The following is a 21,204-nucleotide window of genomic DNA, read 5'->3' on the forward strand; positions in this document are numbered from 1 at the left end:
GCCCCAGCCTGTGTCTGGCCTCCGGGGACAGGCTTGGGAGCGAGGTGGGCCGCCTGCACGCAGCGTGGGCTTGACCCCGGGGCAGACAGACCGACAGACCGAGGAGGAGCGGTTGCAGGACGCGGGGAGACGTAGCCATGGGCACCTGGCCCCAGCGCTGCCGCCTCCACCACCAGCAGCGTCTGCATGCGCATGCACGCTGTGAAACCGCCGCGTGGCACAGGCCACACGCAACACGGTCTGTACACCAGCACACGCAACGAAATCTGCACACAACGCAGGGCCTACACAGACAACGACACAAGACTACGTGAAACAATACACCGAATCTACACACCAACGACATGACCTACACGGAACAACACAATAAAATCTAATATACACGTGCGGCAACAAAGCACATACAAATAATAAGAACTAAGAAAATAGGAAAACAAAATAAATCATTGCCTTTAAACAGGTCGTACTAGAAATGTGTTAAGAATAAATTTGTTTGAGCAAGCAGTTAATAGTATTTTCAGAGTCATAATATTACATACACTGACTTAACCAAAACGATGTTGGGGCAGCTGGGAAGGGGAGAGAGTAGGTAAGCTCCCTGTTCATTGGCCACCGTGAGAACTAAGGGTTCAGCCCCCAGAGGTGAGCCGTCAGGGGCCTCAGCAGAAGCCTGTTCTTTCCAGACGTGGAAGCAGATGTAGAAGGACAGACTGCAGAGAGGCCTCCCTGGGAGATGGGATAGGAAGCCAGGGTGCTGGAGGGGCTGCCTTTTGGCTTCCTCAGTGCGTGTATGGTTTGTAGCCACTCACTGTTTTGTTTTTTTTTTTAAGATTTATTTATTCGAGAGAAAGAGCGAGTGAGCAGGGGGGGGGGGAGAGACTGTCTAGCAGATTCCGGCTGAGCGTGGAATCCGACACAGGACTCAGTCCCACGACCCTGAGATCATGACCTGAGCTGAAATCAAGAGTCAGACGCCCAACTGACTACACCATCGAGGCACCCTGTAGCTATTCACTTTAACAGAAGGAAAGTGACCTAGGATCAGAAAAAGAGAAAGAAGTGGGAGTCGGAGGTCCTACCACTCTGTCGTCCAAGGACCCTGCCCTGAGAGGTGACTTGAGCTGGGCTGGGGACAGTTTTCATCCCGTAGGTCACGTGGCTATGCGGCACGCCCCCCCAGGGGCTCTTCTGTCCCCACATCGCAGGTCCCAGGTCCGGAAACATGGTACCAGCCGGGGAGCAGGGGCCTTCCTGAAGTTTGCAAGCTGCTGATGTGGTCCTGTGTGGCCACAACAGAGGCCCATGTTCTGAGTCCATCCCATTCAGGTGTCCCACGTCTGCTTTCAAGAGCCACTATCAGCCTGCAGAGTCTGGAGTGGGGACCAGTGGGGTGGACGAAGTCGTTCTTGGAAATTAGTCTCTAGGCAATGAAATGTTCCCCAAATGGTCATCGAGCCCCAGGCTAGGCACGGCTGTGCCGTGGCTTCTCACACTCAAACTCAGTCCTCATGGTGGCCTCACTGTGGCAGGGAGAAAGGGCGTAGGCATGAACAGTGGCAACCTGGGGCTTTCAGAATGGTGCCCGCACAGAGAGAGCACGCACGCGGCATGGGAGAGAGGAGGAGATGCCCCCAGATGAGGCAGAGGCAAGGCCAGGAGGCAGTGGGGCTGGTGGGAGGCTGGGTAAGGGAGGCTCAGGGAAGGTCCAGAAATGAAAACTCTGGGGCGTGGGAAATCACTTCATCGGGCTGGAGCAGAGTCATGTATGATGGGAGATAAGATTAGAAAGGACCGGAGACTATAACCAGTCTACAGAATTGTCAAAGCTAAGTTCATGGGTTGGAACTAAGCAACCAGGCGTGATTGCTGTATCATGCTGCTTCTCTCTGACACTGAAGGCTTGTTTCTGAAAAATAGACACATGGCAGAGTCGTAGAGGGGATGAGCGTTGTGCCATGGAAAGTGCTAGGGAGCCACTGTTTTATGGGGTTGTGACGATGAGCTACAATTTCAAAACCATACCTGTGCCGGCTGGAAGGGGACTCATTGTGCAAATGAGGCAACCAAGGCCCGCAGAGAGGAAATAACTAACACGGAGGTGTCTAACATCCAGAACAGGGCAGAGCCAGACTCACACCCTGCTCCCTGGTGCCTGTGCCCAACAGCAGGACCAGGCCCTTCCCTTGCACTGACGCACCCAGTCTGTGCTCTGGACTGCGGTTCTCTAGCATGTGAAACAGTGTGTGTAGAAGTGTTCCTGCCCAAATGAACTGCCCTGCAGTTCAGACACTGCTGGGCTGAACACATTCCAGCAGATTTTTATTGCAGGACTTCTCAGGGCCTTTACTGGGCCATTGTGAATCAAGACTCCAGAATGGGAATCTGCAATGTCTCACAAATTTACTGGCCACAAAATTCCTCTCTACCCACCTGCTACTTCCCTGGGGTCCACCCCACCCCCCCCCCGCCCCCACCGCCAGACCATCTTTCAGGAACGTTCTACAGCACACATTTGTCAAGATAGCTCTTGTTTGTTTGCTTTTTCCTTTTTGTCATTTTTCCCTTAATGCTTTTACTATTTTCATGGTGCATGTGCCCAGTGGGAAAATGTCCTTCTAGCTTAAAAAGAATTCCCCAAGCCCTAGACCAGGGCTGAGCACTTGATATGGCTGATCCGAAGGAAGATAGGATATACGTATGAAAAAATTCATTAATGTTATATTAATTACATATTGAAATGATAATATTTTGGCTATATACCGTTCACTAAAACGTTAAAATTACATGTGTGAATTCCAGCAAGATTTCATGTAGGTAAAGGTAAGATTGTTCTAAAAATTTATACAGAAAGTCAAGGAATGAGTATGGCTTAAACCATTTTGAAGAAGAGTAAAGTGAGAGGCAACACTCCACCGCGTTTTAAGACTTACTCCAAAACTATGGTACTTCCGACGGTAGTGACTGCTGTCCACTGAACGTGGTGCTGGCTGGGCACAGACGCAGCGGACGTTGAAACAGAAGAGAGAACCCAGACATAGAGCCGCAGGAGTAGGGCCACTGGTTTTGGGCAGAGGCGCAGAAGCATTTCGGTGGTGCTGACCCACTTGCTCATCTGTAGGCAGAATGAACCTTGACCTCACATCTTATACAAACATTAACTCAAATGGGAAAATGCACTTAGCATGTAAAACCATAAGACTATCCTAAGAAAGCTAGGAGGAAATTTGGGGAGCCAGGGCTTAGCACACGGGTCGTAGACAGAACACCAAAAACATAATCCACAGAAGGGAAAATCAGTGAGTGGGACTTCGTCAAATTAAAAACCTTCGTTTTGCAGACTCCGTTGGGAGGATGCAACGCAATGCTGTAGGGAGGGAGAAAATGCTCGGGAGCCACGTTTGTGACGAAGGAGCTAGATATGTGGAAACCCTCAAAATACAACAGGGGAAAAAAAAAAAAAAACCAGACAGTCTGAGAAAATGGGCAAAGGACATGAGGGGACACTTTACTGATGGGATTTACAGATGGTAAAGTGGTACACGAGAAGGTGTCTGGTATCATTAGCCGTTAGGGACGTGTGAAGTGAAGCCACAGTGAGACACGGGTGTCCATCTGTGAGAGCGGCTGAAATCAAACTTGGTGACACCCCTGGATGCTGGCCAGGACACAGAGACACTGGGCCTCTCAAACATTGTGGCAGCTTCTCAGTCAACAAAGCGTGCACTTTTGGGAGACCCGGGCTGACCCCTTGCACTTTAGGGCCTGTGCCCCAGAGAAGTGACGGCCGTGTCCACAGAAAGCCTGTGCACGATTGTTGATAGCTGCTTTATGTGCAGAAGCCCCAAGTGGGGCGAAGCCCAGGTGTCCCCTGGTGAGGGAACGGTTAAACCGACTGTATGGCACTCACGCCACGGAGTATCGCTCAGCAGTGGAAAGGGACACCCTGGATCCGTGTGACAACCTGAACGGACCTCAGGGGCATTTTGCTGAGTGAAAATAGCCAGTCTCCAAAGGTCCCATCCTGTACGATTCCATCCATACCACGTCCTTGAAACAACAGCATGTCAGAGATGGAGACTGGCTTCAAGGTGGCCAGGGGTTTGGGGTGGTGGGGCTGGAGGGGGTGTGATGTAGACGGGGCGCATCGGCAAGGTCTTCTCCCGAATGGAACAGTCATCTTGCATCTGGATTGTGGAGGAGGCTATGCAGATCTGCAGCTGTGATAGCGGGACACAGAGCGCCATGGACACACACCGTGCCGTGGCCACGTGGGAACTGTGGTGTTATGCGTAGTTACATAAGATAGACCGTCAGGGAAGAATGTGTGAAGGGTATTTGGGGCCTCTCTGGGCTCTTTTGGAAATTTCCTGTGATTCTATAATTATTTCAAAATGTAACACAAACAACCCCCAGAACATCGCGTGTGTGGCTCACCGGAGACTTGTGCTAGAGGGCGCTGCTGGAGTAAATCCAGGAAATCGTCCCAGCCAGGAACAGACTCGCGGGACGCCATCGCCTTGCTCCCGGATCCGTTCCCGTCACATAGATGGTCCCAGGAGGGCAGGGAAGGCCCAGCCAGGCCAACAAACGAGAGATAATCTTCATTTCACACTTACGTCACCAGCCTCCCTGAAAATGCCTCTCCCTCTGAGTTATTTTTAGTTGCCTGTGTTTTAAGATTGTGATGTGTTCGTTTTGCAATGTCTCAACACGGGTTGCTTTTCCTAAATCAGTGCTTTTGCAGGTCACATTAAAAGATCATCTTTTTTCCGCCTCCTATCCACTAGGATGGCAACTATAAAAACAAGTGAACAGGGGCGCCTGGGTGGCTCGGTCGTTAAGCGTCTGCCTTCAGCTCCGGTCATGATCATGATCCCGGGGTCCTGGGATCAAGTCCCGCATGGGGCTCCCTGCTCAGCGGGGAGTCTGCTTCTCCCTCAGCCTGCTGCTCCCCCCCATCAAATAAATAAATAAAATCTTTAAAAAAATCAAATGAACAAAATAATGGGTGTTGGGAGGATGCGGGGCAGTTGGAAGCTTCGGGCACCGTCAGCAGGAACAGAAGGTGGCCCAGCCATTGTGGATGCAGTGTGGTGGCTCCTCAGACCATGAAACAAGAGTTACCCTGCGGTCCGGAGTTCCACCTCCGGGTTTGCACCCGAAGAAGAGCAGGGACTCGAAGAGATGCTTGTATCCCCACATTCACGGCAGTATCATTCACAATAGCCGAGGGGTGGAAACAGCCCAAGTGTCCATCAGCGGATGAATGGCTATGCACAGTGTGGCCTGTCCGTGCAGGGAAGGAGCGTCCAGGTTCAGGAGGAAGGGCAGTCTGACCCCTGGTGCCCCACGGGGGAGCCTGGAGGACATCGTGCTGAGTGACACGGGCCAGACACAAAAGGACAAGTTCTGTAGGAGTCCACCTACATGAGGGGCCTCCCGTAGTCAAACTCACGTGAAATAATCTTTGTAAAAAATGTCACACGTTCTGCTGAGGTTACGTAGAGGCTCTAACTACTTTTCTCCCCCGCTCCCAGGCCCCTTTACACAGACCTGTGTTCCTGAGGAAATCTGAGTTGTGTGGTCTGTGCTGCTTCTCTCCTCTCCAGGTCGATGTTTGACTAAGGGCGGGTTGTAGAAGCCTCCGGATGGCTGGTGTTCTGTAGAACCATACCGCGTTTTTATACAAGTTTCCTGAAAAACTCAGAATGGTCTGATGAGGTGTCTGGGCTTTCTGGACAGAGGGTGGTGGTGGGACGTTTGCCCCGCATCTCAGAGTCCTGGCTGATGAACACTTGTAGCCATAGAAATGAACTCTGGTCCCCTCACCACCTGCACAAAGCGGCCAGGCTCGGGCACAGCAGGTGACCCGTGGCCATCATTGGAGGGGTGTGGATGGCTTGGCGCTCGCATGCAGCCCTGCCTGGGCCCCAAACTGATTGTGACTTTGTGATTGACCCTGGGGGGGTGGACCTGCCTGGTAACCACAGGGGAAGCAGGTGCAGCTTGCTCAGACCTTTCCCCCTTTGTACCGAGAAGGGGTGCCTAAGGGTTTCCCTGGGGGGCGGGAGCACTCCCCCCCGGAAGTGGAGGGTAAGGATCTATTTGGCCAAATTTGGATCCCACACACCAGCCCTTCCAAGTTTCCTTCCAGCAGGCTCTGGGGTGCCCCTGCCCTGTCATATTTTGTGGAAGGGGAGAGGGCTTGTATTTGTTCTGCTGCCCCAAATGAAGCAGACCTTCACAATGTGGCACCGGCGGGTGCCTGTGGATACCCGGGCAAGAGACGGACGCTGCCTTGTGTGAGCCGATAAAATGTTCTCACGGGCACTGGCCATTTTCCTGAAAAGCTGCCATTTCCTGTGACAGCATCATCAGTTTATAAGCTTTCTTCACTAACACAGATTTTCTGTTCAAACTTTCTTTCAAGTACCTGTAGCTGGAAACCCTTCAAAAGGCTCAGCGTCCAAGGGAGGGAAGGCAGGAGCCCCATGAAAGCAAGGCCAGGCCCGTGGCGCTGCCCCCAGAGGGCGCACAGCAGAGGGACCTCCCTGGGCCTGGCCTGCGTCGGGGGGACCGAGTGGGCGGGCCCTGAGGCCTGGGCGGCGGGTGGTGGAGCCTTGCGCCGAGCAGGTGCTTTGTAAATACTGAGGAAGTGAAATAAGCATTTACAGTCACTTTTGAAGGGAATGTGGGGAGTCTCTACCGGATCTCACCGCTAATCTACCCAAATTTTTGAAGTTCCCGGCCTAAGTTTGACAAATGAAGCGTTTGAAACTTTCCAAACAACTGAATTATCTGGAGGTACTGAGGAGTTCAGTGAAAAATATCAAGGCTTACTGTATATGGAGTATGGGGTACAAAGGATGTCAGAATTTGAAAAAGATCAAGATCAAGCTTCTGTTGGAAATCTAGTTAAAAAAAAACCCCAGACATTGTCCGTGATTTATGACTTGAGGTAACCGTTTAATAGGAAGGGTCCACCTCGTTTTTGGATTTGGGAGGGAGAGCAGTTGACGGGGAGGGAGGTGTCTGGAGGGTGAGCCTGGGCTCTGTCTTGGAAGAGCAGGACTTGGGCAGGGCGGGGGGCTCCAGGGGAAGCAAACTGAGGGAGGCAGGCCGAACCCCAGGAGGGGACCTCAATCCACAGCTGGGGGCTGGGGGGGAGCACAGGGACGTACACGGAGAAGGGGCCAGCTCTTTTAGCACATGCCCCCCCCACCCTGTGCCTGGCCCTGTGCGGGGCCGAGCAAGGCTGGTGGCTCTTACCCTGTGGGTCCTTCAGGGTCACCGGGTAAATGACACACAGAAGTGATTACAGTGGTCAAAAGTGCGGTGAAGGAAAATTGCAGGGTGCTTTTAGAAAGTGTTACAAGGCCTTAATTTGGACAGGTGGACCAGGAAACCCCTGCCCAAAGATGTGCCAATTAAGCCAAGATGTGAAGCATGAGTAGGAGTTAGCCCGAGGCAGAGCTGGGGGAGGTTCCAGGCACAGGGAACAACATGTGGGAGGCCCGGAGGCAGGAAGGCACTGGGTGCTTCTGGGAACTACAAGGAGGCCATTGTGGCCCGAGAGGGTCAGCGAGGGGGAGATGAGCAGAGGAGGCTGGTGGGCTTGGGTTTCATCCCGGCGACAGTGGGAAGCCATCGGCTTTTAGGATGGCAGGTAATATGACAGGGTTCCAGTTCTAGAAGAAGCCCCCTCTGCAGTGTGGGAAACAGGGTGGCTGGCCAGTGTGGAGCAGGAAAAGTCTTCCAGGGACCCTTGCAGCCTTCCAGGAGGGAGAAGGTGGGGTGTGGTCAGGGGAGGTGGTGGAGGCTGCAGGTAGGGTCCGTGGGACCGTTGCCCCGGGGCAGGATGAGCCCGGGTCTCTGACAACCATGTTCTGAGATGTGGGAGGGCCGGGAGGGCCCCATTTGGCAGGGGAGCCAGGAAGGGTCCAGTGCTCGTTTCTGGCACGTTCAACTGTTTGTGGCCTCCAGGTGAAGGTGTGGGTGGGCAGCTGGATATTCGTGTGGGACTCCTTGGAGCATTACCAGCCCGCACATGGTATGCACTTTGGCATGGAATTGGGTGTGGCTGCCCAGGGAGGGGTCCTGCAGAGGAGCCGTGAGAAGGGGTGGGGCTGTGCCCCAGGAGAGCCCAGACTAGGGTGGGCTGGAGGAGGAATCCCCCATGGGAGAGTGGCGGGGGGGGGCGGGGGGGCCAAGAGAGGACAGTGGTTGGCTATGTCCCGGGCGACCAATCAGGTGAGCTGAAGAAAAAGACACCCTGTCCAATGCCAGCTTGCTGGAAGGACGCAAGAGTGAATGGAAGAACCGACACGGGACGAGTGTGTGTTGGCACCATTTACAGATAATTTATTATGAAGACTTTGAGCACACAAAACAGTTGACAGGTCAGCAGGCGCCAGCCCCCATGGACCCATCAACTGGCCGATCTGCCCCGTGTGTCCCTGTCTGGGAGCCCCCCCCCCCCCCCGGTAGTGCATGGAAGCAAACCCTGGCCCCAGGATTGAGTTTGTGTTTCAGTCCGCATCTCTGCAGAAGGATCCTAACCAGGAACCGCGTTCCCCAGCCCACCTGAAACATCTGATGCTAGCTCTTTAATGTGCTCGAATACCAGAGTTCGGCTTTCCAGCTGTCCAGTGAGAGTCTCACACGCTGTTTCCATCGGGATCTGGGCCACACCTGCGCTGTGCTGGAAGTCACTTCAGTGGGGCGCCTGGGTGGCTCAGTCGGCTCAGCGTCCAGCTCTTCGGTCATGGTCCCAGGGTCCTGGGATCAAGCCCCGCATCGGGCTCCCTGCTCAGCGGGGAGCCTGCTTCTCCCTCTCCCTCTGCCTGCCACTCTCCCTGCTTGTGCTCTCTTCTCTCGTTCAAATAAATAAAATCTTAAAAAAAAAAAAAGTCACTTCAAATCTGTAGATTTTCCCTCCACATCTTTTCTTAATTGAACTTTTAATTTTGAGATAACTGTGGATTCCCATGCAGCTCTAAGAGAGACGGCAGAGCGATCCCATGTGCCCTCTGCCCAGATCCCCATCGGTGACACCATGCAGGACTCCAGCGTGGGGTCACGTCCGGGATGGTGACGGTGACACAGTGCAGGTACGGAGCACCCCACCCCCGTGGGGCACCCTCCTGCTGCCTCCTTACAGCCTCACCCACTGTCCTTCCCGAACCTGCACCAGCCACGGCTCTAGTCCCCATCTCTATGTTTCGTCATTTCAGGGAGTTATATAAATGGCATCAGACAGTATGTGACCTTTGGGATTGGCGTTCGTAGCACCATTCTGGAGGGTCCTCCAGAGCCTGACGTGTATCAGTGGCTCACTCCTTTCCATTGCGGACAAGTCTTGCAGGTGTGGGTGGACCACAGACCGGGGTCACCCATGGGGGGGCCACGGGGCCTGTTTCCGGTCTGGGCTGTTGTGAATAAAGCTGCTGTGAACAGTCGTGTGCAGGTTTTTGTGTGGATGGAAGTTTTTATTTCTCTGGGGTAAGTGCCCATGAGCACAATGGCAGGGTCACAGGCCAGGTGCATGTTGGTTTCATGAGACACCGCGGGCTGGTCTCCACTCCCACCCGCCACCCATGGGTGCCCGGGTTCCCTTATCCTGTGCCGCTCCGACAGGAGCACCCTGACCTCTCAGTGACCTGTTGAATGTGTCTCTCTGGTGGTCGATGGGGGCGGCCACCATTTCCTGTGCTTGTCATTTATGTATTTTCCTTGCCGAAATGTATTTTGTGTCTTTTGCCCATTTACTGATTGGATCATTTGTGTTTTACTGGTGAGCTTTGAGAGTTCTTGGCACGTTCGAGGTTTGGATGTGTGGTTTGTGAAGATGCCTCCCGGTCTGTAGCTGGTCGTCTACCCTCCTGTGTCTTTTGTAGAGCAAAACTTTAAATTATGATAAAGTCTAAGTAGTTTTCTGTTTATAGACGACTCTTTTGGTGAGAAGTCTAAAAACTGCCTACCCTAGATCTCAATGATTTTCTTCTATATTTTTCTAAAAAATGCTACTATTTTATGTTTCAAGTTTAGGATCGTGACGAGTTAATTTTTGTATGAGATGTGACATCAAGGCTCATTACCCCCCCCATCCACTTGCCCCAACACCACTTGCTGAGAAGGCTGTCTGTCCTTCCTTCATGAGTAGCTTTTATGCACCCACCAAAAACCCACTGAGCCTGTTTGTGTGGGTCTGTTTCTCGGTTTCCATTGACCTTGGGCCTGTCCCTTCACCACCAGCGGCGTCCTCATGGAAATCTTCTTTTTCAAGGCTGATTTTCACAGCTGGTATCCCTGGGCCCTGCTTGGGAGCTCGGCACCACGGGGAACGTTTGTCTGGGATCGCCCCCACCCCCAGTGCCCCACAGCTGACATGCCTGGGCTGAGCCCAACTGGCGTTCTTGATAAGTTTGGTTTCCTGATGCTGTTAGTGTGGTCTCCCCGTGACCCCAGCCGTGGCTTGTTGGTTCTTGTTGCAGTGGTGCTAGGCAGATGGGAGGGTGGGCAGCGGCGCTCAGAGGCGGGGTGCAGCAGAATGACCTGGGGGTCTGTGAGGGCGGGGTGCGAGGACCCATCCCAGAGAGTCGGCTTCAGCAGGTCTGTGGAGGGGCCTGAGAATTTGCATTCCTGAGAAATTCTCAGGGGCTGCTGGTGTTGGTCCACGGACCACTCTTGGAGAATCACTGGCGTAAGGTAACGTTACCCAGGATGGGGGTTAAAATGGCCAAATCTCACGCTTATGGTCTTTCTGGGTTATTTTCCCTAAAACACTATGTATAATCCGTCGTCCTGGAATTTCTTACATGCCGCAAATGTCCGGAGACTGGACTTTCCCGTGTGGAGGGACCATCTGAGCGCTAAGGGGATTTTGAGACAACAGTATCCATTCATCAGTTGATGGACACTTGGACTGTTCTAGTATCTTGGCTATTGTAGGTAATGCTGCTGTAAACATTGGAGTGTATGTATTCCTTTCAGTTAATGTTTTTGTATTCTTTGGGTAAATACCCAGTAGTGGAATTACTGAATCATATGGTAGCTCTATTTTTAACTTTTTGAGGACCCTCCATACTGTTTTCCAGAGTGGCTGCACCAGTTTGCATTCCCACCAGCCGTGTAAGAGGGTCAGCCCTTTCTCCACATCCTCACCAACACTGGTTGTTTCTTGTGTTATTGATTTTAGCCATTCTGACTGGTGGGAGGTGATTTCCTGGATGATGATGAGTGATGAAGAACATCTTCACATGTGTCTGTTGGCCATCTGGATGTCCTCTTTAGAGAAATGTCTGTTCATGTCTTCTGCCCATTTTTAAATTAGATTATTTGGTTTTTTGGATGTTGAGTTGTATCAGTTCTTTTGAATAATAAGCCTTTGTTGGATATGTCATTTGCAAATATCTTCTCCCATTCTGTAGGTTGCCTTTTTGTTTTGTTGACTGTTTCTTTCCCTGTGCAGAAGCTTCTCATTTTGATGTAGTCCCAATAGTTCATTTTTGCTTTTATTTCCTTTGCTTTAGGAGACCTATCTAGAAAATGTTGCTACGGCTGACGTCAGAGAAAGTACTGCATGTGCTCTCTTCCAGGGTTTTTATGGTTTCTGCTCCCCCATTTAGACCTTTAATCCATTTTGAGTTTATTTTTGTGTTTGGTGTAAGAAAGTGGTTCAGTTTCATTCTTTTGACCAGTATTCGCAACATTATCTGTCTTTTTCCTCTTGCATAGTCTTGCCTCCTTTGTTGAAGATTAGTTGACTGTATAATTGTGGATTTATTTCTGGGTTCTCCGTTCTGTTCCATTGATCTATGCATCTGTTTTTGTGCCAGTCCCATACTGTTCTGATGATTACAGCTTTGTAGTATATCTTGAAATCTCGGATCGTGATACCTCCAGTTTAGTTTTTCTTTTTCAAGATTGCTTTGGCTATTTGGGGTGTTTTGTGGTTCCATACACATTTTAGGATTGTTTGTTCTAATTCTGTGAAAAATGCTGGTGGTACTTTAATAGGGATTGCATTAAATATGTAGATTGCTTTGAGTAGTATGGACGCTTTCACAATATTTGTTCTTCCAGTCCATGAGCATGGGATGTCTTTCCATTTGTTTGTGTCCTCTTCAGTTTCTTTCATCAGTGTTTTCTAGTTTTCAGAGTACAGGTCTTTCAGTTAGGTGAGCATCTTTATTTCCATGTTATAGGTCAAAGAATCTAGGCCCCAGAATTAACATGTCCAGATCATCCCTCAAATGAGTGGGGGTTTCTAAACTCACAGGATCAACAGAAAACAGAAGTGACTGCTCTGATAGAGTTTTATGTGGTGAGCAGGAGCGCTCTCCTCCATGATGCTCTCTCTGGTCCCCAGGAGACATGGGTGTGCACTGGGTGTCAGGCCTAGGGTAGCAGCTGAAGGAAGACAGAGATCGTACTAGACGTGAGTGTCCTTGAGGAGTTCACAGTCCAGTGACAGAGGAAAGAGAACCAGAGGTGACAGTGTGAAACCGGCTTTTAAAAATGGTGATATATTTGTTTTACAAACAGAAACCTTCGGCTGATATAAAAAATGAGTCTAGTTCATAAAGACTTTCTAATCTAGAGGACATTCAAATCAATTGCTTTTAATAAAAAAAAACATTATTTTAGGTGAGAAAACAACTCAAAGCCCCCAGCCTCATCACAATAAAGGGGACCCCACTGCTTGGTGCCTCTAAGACCTCCAGGTAAGGTCCCCGCACGGGATCGAGGAACCTTTACCAGGACTTGTCTTTAAAAATTGCTTGGCAAGGGCGCCTGGGTGGCTCAGTCATTAAGCGTCTGCCTTTGGCTCAGGTCATGATCTCAGGGTCCTGGGATCGAGTCCCGTGTTGGGCTCCCGGCTCAGTGGGGAGTCTGCTTCTCCCTCTCCCCTACCCCCTGCTCCTGATCTCTCTCTTTCTCATTCTCTCTCTCTCTCAAATAAATAAAACCTTAAAAAAAGAAGAAAATCCAATTCTTTTAAAAAGAAGTGAATAAATAAATAAATATTGCTTTGGCAAAAAGCTCATTATTAACAACATGCCCTTGTTTCCTGACAGGTGTCAGAAATGGCTGAGGACCGGAGTGAGGAGATCATGTTCATCTGTAAGCAGCCCCTGGCTTGTCCTGGGGCCCGGGTGGGCTTTTACCGGCCCAGCAAAGCCACAGCCACCTTTTGTTTTTATATGACAGAAAAGCTGCTTCTTTTGAAGTTGAAATGACTTTGCTTGCTCTAAGAAACACCTTTATTGCACGAAAAATGCACTGCAGGGGTGTGGTTTTAAAAGGATCATCTTTCTCAGAACGCTGGGCAAAGGCCGCTTTGCAGGGGGTGGCACTAGATTCAAAAAAGTAAGCCAGGGGTTTACAAAGAGACGTATGATATGTCAGATTTATAGCAAACAGGTTATAAATAGGTGAGTTTTCATTTATTCTCATTCCTCGGGAAGATCTTGTTCTTTGTCAGCGTAGAGTCACTATATACTTTGAAATGTGCCACAGAGGGAGGGCTTTTCCTTGGGGGCCACATCCTGTGTTTGCACCATTTTCGTATTTGTGGTGAGCACCGTGGGTCACCCCTATCGGGCATGGAGCCTGCGATGTCCTGGGGGGGCCCCTCCCAGCACTCTGTTCTCTCTGATGCTTTCATTTCTTTTGCAGGGTGTGAGGATTGCAGCCAGTACCATGACTCCGAATGTCCTGAGCTGGGCCCCGTGGTCATGGTCAAAGACTCCTTTGTGTTAAGCAGGGCACGGTGAGTGGCTACCTTGAGCTGGCTTTAGTCCTTCCTGTCAAACGGGGCTGTCTGAATGTGGACCCTACATCTGCAGAAAGGGGAGGCCTTTTAGGGTCCCTGGACCCAATTCCAACATGGGGTTCTCTGCACACAACTCAGACACCAGCAGGATTCAGCTCTGACCCTGTCTACCCAGAGACGGCATTGGACCCCACAGGATCAGGGCCCAGTCCTACAAGAACGCCCCTCACCCCCATTCCAGATGCCAGCTGCAAGCCCCAGGCTGTCACAGAACTCTAGGAAACACTTACTTTAACCAGCTTATTAAAGGATGTGATAAATGATATGACTGAACACCCAGATGAAGACCCCGTACCTCCACATGTTCACCAGCCTAGAAGCTCCCTACCCAGTCCTTTTGGGTTTTCTGGAGCCTTCATTATGTAGGCCCGAATGCCTGAGGCATTGCATTGGCTGACCCAACCTCCAGCCCCTCTCCCGCCCCGATGGTGGGGGCGGAGGCAGGGGCAGTGACTAGAAGTTCCAGCCCTCTACCCATGTGGCTGGTGGGGTCTAAAAGTCACCTTCATTATGGCTTAGAAGTGTTTTTGGGAACTGTGGATGAAGCACTTAAGTCCGAGAAACATATTTGGTCATCGGAATGACCAGATGCGTATTTCTTATAAATCGTGATATCACAGGAGGAAACTGCAAAAAGAGAAGGCAGGACTTGGAGCATGACTGTCCTCAGGTTGCGGAGGACACCTGTGATTTCCATCCCATGGTGAACGGAGCAGCCTGCCCCCAGGATGAGCCAGGACATGTTTGGAAGGGTTCAGAGTGAATGTCTTGTTCTAGTTCAGCGTCCCCAGGGGCCAAGCATGGCCGCCGTGGAAGAGCCGATGGGCCAAGGCTGCAGGTCTGCTCATTCCGTTCTCCCCGTGGCCTGAACCTGAGCCTGCCGTCTAACGGACGCCCGCTGTGGGCTGCGTGGGACCCGGCGCAGTGAGGGCAGGTCGCAGCTCCTGGAGAAACGCCAGCAGATCTAACGAGGAGATTCAGTGGCTCTGCCATTCTCGGAGCCAGGGCTCTGAGGGACAGTCTGTCCACAGCCCGGGTCAGCCACGTGGGGGCTGTCTGGACTGAGACAAGGCATTCTGTTTTCTGCCCTGTCCCCCCTGCAGAGGTGTGATCCGTATTGTGTTATACACAGTACCTGCCACTTGGAGGCGCTGTTATTTTGGTGCTCTTTCTAGAAGCTTCCCAACTGGTTTTCCAGTGACTCACCTTCTCAAAACAGATTCCTGTCTTTGCCTGAAGTAGAGATCTCGTCAGCTCTCCCCTAAAACCTTCACTAAGTTAACCTGTTGCCCACGAAACGCCAGTGGCAGCTATCAGTCCCGTGGCAGGAACCCTCCGTGATTGGAGTCCTCCTCCTTAGCCCGGCCTTCTGCTCGGCCCTGGGAGGGGGCTGCGCTCCAGGCTCCCTGGTGTCCCACCTGCTCGTGGATGTGGGTCAGGCTTGCCCAAGCCTTGGCTCGTGCTGGGGTTCCAGCCCACAGGCCTTCCTCTTTCAGCGCCCCGTCCTCGACACTCTCGGCATTTAGGTAAAAGCGTCCTCAACAGAATTGGCCCATTCAGCCTAGGTGGAAACCCTTTCCTGCTCCTGGGAATGCCGCGGCACTTTTCCCTTTCTCACGGTGCTTTGCATGCGGCACCTCATCGTGGAGCTCCCCCCGCCTCCCTGTGGGCTGTGCGGCTCTGGGGATGAGAGCTCGGTCCCATTCATCTCCCCTGGCCCATTGCAGCCCACACCGGTGGTGTCTCCTGGGTGGGGATGTCAAACACATCCTTTAGTAAACGGCCCCTCCCTCTGCATGGGCTCTGGGTGAGTTGTGCTAGGGCCCTGGGGCCGGTCTCCCGTGGTTCAGGCCGTTGAGGAGCTGGGTGTGCACTGGCCACTGGGCCATCACCCCTCTGTCCTCAGTAGGAAGCTCTTTCTCACCCCCAAGGATGGTATTTCAGTGAGAGCGAGCTTGTGGGCCATCCACCCATCTGTTCCCGGTGTGGTGGCTGTCCTCAGCCAGCGGCGCTTGAGGGCTGAGGGCCTCCTGTTCCACTTCTAGATCATCTCTCCCTTCCAACCTGGAGATCAGGCGACTGGAAGACGGAGCCGAAGGAGTGTTTGCTGTGACCCAGCTCGTTAAGAGAACACAGTTTGGTCCATTTGAGTCGAGGAGAGTGGCCAAATGGGAGAAGGAATCTGCGTTCCCACTGAAGGTACGGGCCAGGGCCAGCTTGGGGAGGGGACGGGTGCGACCTGCCCCCGACCCTGGGCCAGGAGAGCTGTGCATCCCACTGATAGATCGGTGTCTTCTGCGGCTTCAAAGACCCTAGTTCCACTTTCTTCCACGACAGTGGTTCTCCTTTTATTTTAGTTTGTTTTTATGTCACAAAAGCATCAAAGTAGAGCCAGTATTTTGCACTTTTCAACTTTGCCAACCCCTGAAGAGAGGGTATTGAGAACACATGCAAGAGCAGACCCACCAGGCTGCCCTCACTTCTCTCACGCCCTGGACTGGCGTGCAGCCTCCGGGCACTGCCTTCTGCGTGTTGTGGGGCCATGTCAGCGCGGGCACGCTCACGCCTGAGTGAGCGACTAGGACCTGGCAGAGCTCTTTCAAAAGGAAGGGGTTTCGTTTAGGCAGTGATGAGACACGGGTGCAAAGTTGAGCGGCACATCAGACCGAGAAAAGACAGCTCTTATGGGAAATGGAGCAAAATAGAATGGATGTCAGTTGCAGGGAAGGCTTTGAGTTCTCGAAGGAAGGCGTGTGGATGCGCCTTGGGGCCGGGGACTCGGGTTCTGTGCCCACCCCCAGCATGCGCCCGGTCCAGATGCGCCTCCAGAGACGTCTGTAACGTGAGCGGTGCTGGTCTTGCTGCAGTGACCCACAGAGTGAGCTTTTCCTAGAGGCCTAGCAGATCCCCGCGTGTTCAGGACAGGCCTGAGATGGGTAGCCTCGAGGTTTGGCAGTTCTTGGAAAAGTTGAGCTTACAAGGCAGATTTCAGCAGAATGGGAAGGAAGGAAAAGTATTTGATTTGTTTGCCAACAAAAAATGAAAGAAAGAAAGGCTGTTTTATGTGAAGGAATAAAGAAGCCAGAGGCCACGCCCCGCGAAGGCCATTGGCTGCCATCCTTCGCAGAACCTGGGGCGCTTGGATGCACACAGTTGCTGTGGGCACATGGTCAGGCCGAGGCCCCTTTGAAAAGTCCTCTGTGCCCGTTTTGGCTTCCTTCAGTGACTCAGTTCTCCAGGTCTGTGTCAGATACGGAGTTGTTTTCAGCACGGCCTCACCGGAGGCCCCCTCCGCCTCCAAGGGCCCCATCCTCAGAGGGGGCCTCTAGCACCTTAGCAGTGGGGAGCCCTACGGGAAAAGCTCGGAGCGGGGAGAGCAGGGAAGCCGCATTGGCATCAGAAAAGAGGGCCAGACCCTCCTCTACTCGTGTGGTGACTTTGAACTTCAGATTATCAACATTTCTTCCCTGTTGCCATCCATCTGGCGGTGTTAGGGGCCAGGGCGCAGGGACTGACCGGAGTTAGTGGACACACCTGTGAGAGCAGGGCGGCGCGCGGGTGTCCCGGTGCCCATGCAGAGCCCCGGTAGAACTGAGGCATCCTCGTTCCCAGCTGGCCCGTGCACGGCGTTCAGGTGTCCGGATGGCACCTGAGCAGGGGGAGCACTCAGGTGTCCCGGTGATACCTGGACCAGGTGTCATTATGCCCACTTGGAACCGATTAGAGCCTGAGAATCCAGCCTCTGTACCCGGACCAGTAGACCTCAGTTGTCCCAGTTCCCGCCTGGGCCGTGTAGAGAACTCAGGTGCCCCGTGAGCCCTGAAACGGGCTCTGTGTGGAGCCTGACCTGGCCCTGTCTGGACTGGTTGCCGCACCCCCCCCCCCACGCACTGACCTGCGGACGGGTGGCTAACAAGCTCCTTCCCTGGCCGCTTGGCGGCCCTGCCCACCCCCAGGTGTTCCAGAAGGATGGGCATCCCGTGTGCTTCGACACCTCCAACGAGGACGACTGCAACTGGATGATGCTGGTGCGGCCGGCAGTGGGGCCCGAGCACCAGAACCTGACGGCCTACCAGCACGGCAACGACGTGTACTTCACCACCTCGAGGGACATCCCCCCGGGCGCCGAGCTGCGTGTGTGGTACGCCGCCTTCTACGCCAAGAAGATGGACAAGCCCATGCTGAAGCAGGCCTGCTCCGGAGCCCACGGTACACACGGCCCCGCTGCCTGGTGGCCAAGGGGGCGCTGTGCCGGCGAGCCACTGCGGTGTGGGGGGACGAGGGCCTGCTCTTGACCCAATGGGCCTGGGTCGGCCATTCTGCTCATTCAAGGTCTGGGCTCGCCCCTAAGCCGGACGCCGGCTGGGGGAGCAGGGCGCTGGGGCCCGACAGGCTGATGCTCAGCTCTGCCCTCCGGGCTTTTGATGCAGTAACTCCTCCTCACCCACCGTCCTGCAAGGGCACATGGTCGGGCGATCGTCTCTGTTTTGGCACAGAGGAAACGGAGCACAGAGAGGTTGGGGAACCTGCCCTGAGTCACAGTGCAGGAGATGGAGGAGTCGGGGTTCGGACCTGAAATCCGGCCCCAGGCTGGTGCTCTCCAGCTTGTGGCAGCCTCCTCCAGGTCTGGGGGGTGTGCGCAGGGGCGTGTGGGTGTGTGCATATGTGTCCAGGAAAGACCCGGCAAAGGTCGTATATGTGATTTGCCCACATCCAGCATTCCCATTGGAAAAGCAGCCCAGTTAGTGTCCTGCCGCCCCGGGGTGTGGGGCCTCACTGTGTTAAGGGGGCCCTCCTGCCCAGTCGTGAGCCTCTGCAGTGCAGCCGAGAGCACGTGAGGCCGCCGCTGCACGTGTACCTGATGCCACCAGAGGCAGGCACACCTGTTGTTGCCACAGTGGCTTGCTCAGGGGGAAGAAATAGCCCTCTTTTCTCTGACCCCCGCCCCCCCGGCCCCCGCACTGCCGGATTCTGACAGGAAAATGGTTTCCCTTCTCTGGTGAACACGATGTGATACAAAGAGGGTCTTAACATATTTTTAAGGCTCCGGTCTGTCCCGGGTGGTCGCGGCTTTGTGACCTGCTCCCCCTCCCCCTCCGTGGAGCCCTCCTGGTTTTCCCTGTGCCAGCAGTGTGAGGAGAGGCGTCCGTGAGGCTGCCCAAACCAAGCAGACCTTAAGCAGGCTCAAACAACAGAAAGGGGCTACCTCTCAGCCCTGGAGCCTAGAGGCCCTGACCAGGTGTTGGCAAAGCTCGTTCCTTTTAGAGGCCTCTCCCGGTTTCTGGTGTGGCCAGCAGCCCTTGGCGTTCCTTGGCTTGTAGATGGTGTCACCCCGATCCCTGCCCCTGTCCTCGTGTGGCCTTCTCTCCCCTGTGTTTCTGTGTTCTCTCTTGTAGGGACACTAGTCACTGGACTGAGGGTCCGCCCTACTCCAGTATGACCTCATCTTAATGACGTCTGCAAAGACCCAATCCAGAGATCGCAGGCAGATGTGAATTTCAGGGGGCCACTCTTCCACACGCTAAAGGCTGGGCGGTGGTTGGGGGGGGAGTGTGGAGCCACTGAGGGTGATCTCGGGGAGTGGCGGTGGGGAGCCAGATGGCCAGATGGCCTGTACTCCGGTTCTGGTGGCTGTGGAGGGCTTGCCACCTTCACAGAGATATTTGCAGAGGAAGACTGGGAGCTTTATGAGGTGTACTTCATTTTGGTAATGAAGGCCACAGGAAGAATTTGGAGAGACCCACAGCTTTTCACCCGGCTGCTGTCAAGCCCACCCTTTAGGAGTTGCTAAAACCAGGTGCCTGGCCTGGCCCCAGGGAGGCACTGACGTGTCTGGGCCAGGCATCACTTTGGAGCGTGGTGTGGCCAGGCTCACAGGTGCCATGCAAGATCTTCAGGATCTTCCCGATCTGGCTTTCTCGTGTTCCGGATTCCTTCTGGCCTGGGCAGCTGATGTGCACGCCCCGGGGCCAGCCAGACTGCAGGTCACGGTGTGGGTTATTAGAGGCTGGCCTTGTCGGCTGTGTCCTGCGTGATGTCTCCCCCTCACAACTCTCAGGTCAAAGAGCAAGGTTGCTGCCCCCCCCCCCCAGGGTTGCAGTTGTGCTTGCTTTTTACCTACGGGAGAACTCACTAATCTGGAGCTGCGTCTGAGAAGGGAGATTCTAATGAAATTGGTCTGGGCTCTCGACCCAGACAGCTGCCTCCTTATTTGCCCCCAGCCACCCTCCTGGGGGATCCTAAGCTGGCTGTCCTTCATCCTCCGTGTGTCCCTTCTGAGAACGTGGGAAACGATGGCTCATCACGTCCCCCTCAGCTGGAAGGCACAGTCCCCCAAAATGAGTCTGGAATCAGGGAAGCAAATAAGCAACTTAGGCACTCTGAAGTCTTAGAAATACTTTTTATGGTTTTTCACCCTGTTTTGGGAGAAATGGCAGGAAAGTATTTCATAGAAATGCAGCCGAAGTTTCTTGACTACTGTTAACCGGCTGGTTAGTTGGGTCCCTCATGTCTTACACCTGCTGAGTGATGGCTTAGCTCAGGTGGTGCTGGTAGCTCCCCAGAGGACACGCGACATCCGCCACCGTGCACAGTGCCTGTGGTAAAACAGTGACCTGGCAGCCACCCCAGGCTGCTGCACCCTGCCTCCGCCACCCTCTTCTCCCGCCCAGCCCCTTCCCAAAGCCCTGCCGCCCAGCGGAGCTTCTAGAACCCTGCTCCAACCCTGCCTGCCCTGAGTGCCTGGGCCCCCGCCGAGCAGTCTTGGGTGCTCCCCCAGCTGAAGCATTTTGTTGGGAGCCCACCATGCCCGTTTCTTAGACACTAGAGTAGGTGCCAAGACCTGTGAAGAGGGGCCTGGAACCAGCCAGAAAGCTGGTCATCTGCATGACTCTGATTACCCAGATCCGACAGGTCGGGAGAGGGCTTACCCTCTCCTTCCCAGCGATGAGGCCTCTGGTCTGCACGCCCTTGAGACCCTTGCAGTGGAGTGGAGGGAAGGGGGCCTTTGTGGCCATCACCGTGCCTTGGGCCCAGTGGTGGAGGGGCAGGGCAAGGCAAACGGGCCTTAGGGACCACCACCACGTTCTAGAAGAATCGTGCTGGGGGCCAGTGGACAAGGGATTACCTGCCCATAAATCATTCAGACTCTTTTTAGGTGAGCATCAGAAGTGCGGAGACTCATTAATTTCATTCGGCCTCTTTTTCAAATTTGCTTCAAAATACGTCTCGGTTATAGAAATCAGCCAATTTGCAGATGGCAGAGCTGACTTCTCAACACAGCAAAGTCGGAGGAGCAGATACGTCCTTGAAAAGAAAAAAACTTCTATATTTTTTTTCCGGGTAGGAGATTTACTTTTCACATTTTT

The 21,204-nt window shown here is 53.4% G+C and overlaps 1 protein-coding gene across 2 annotated transcripts in view; it reads left to right on the top strand.

Moving 5' to 3' along the window:
- Positions 1-21,204, top strand: part of PRDM15 (PR/SET domain 15) — a 64,816-nt gene that overhangs the window by 5,955 nt on the left and 37,657 nt on the right. Inside the window, exons 1-5 of one of the 2 annotated variants that reach the window (XM_088023779.1) lie at positions 12,073-12,725; positions 13,080-13,125; positions 13,681-13,774; positions 15,883-16,036; positions 17,794-18,046. In XM_088023779.1, coding sequence (XP_087879905.1) covers positions 13,089-13,125; positions 13,681-13,774; positions 15,883-16,036; positions 17,794-18,046 — 538 coding nt within the window. In that variant the 5' untranslated portion in view covers positions 12,073-12,725; positions 13,080-13,088. Of the gene's footprint in view, positions 1-12,072; positions 12,726-13,079; positions 13,126-13,680; positions 13,775-15,882; positions 16,037-17,793; positions 18,047-21,204 lie in introns of those variants that run through there. The other variant, XM_088023776.1, reaches the window with a different exon arrangement.

The sequence above is a fragment of the Eumetopias jubatus genome, unplaced genomic scaffold (assembly GCF_037043125.1).
Source record: "Eumetopias jubatus isolate StellerSeaLion01/CBP00866 unplaced genomic scaffold, mEumJub1_p1.0 scaffold_1, whole genome shotgun sequence".
NCBI classification, from domain to species: Eukaryota; Metazoa; Chordata; class Mammalia; order Carnivora; family Otariidae; genus Eumetopias; species Eumetopias jubatus.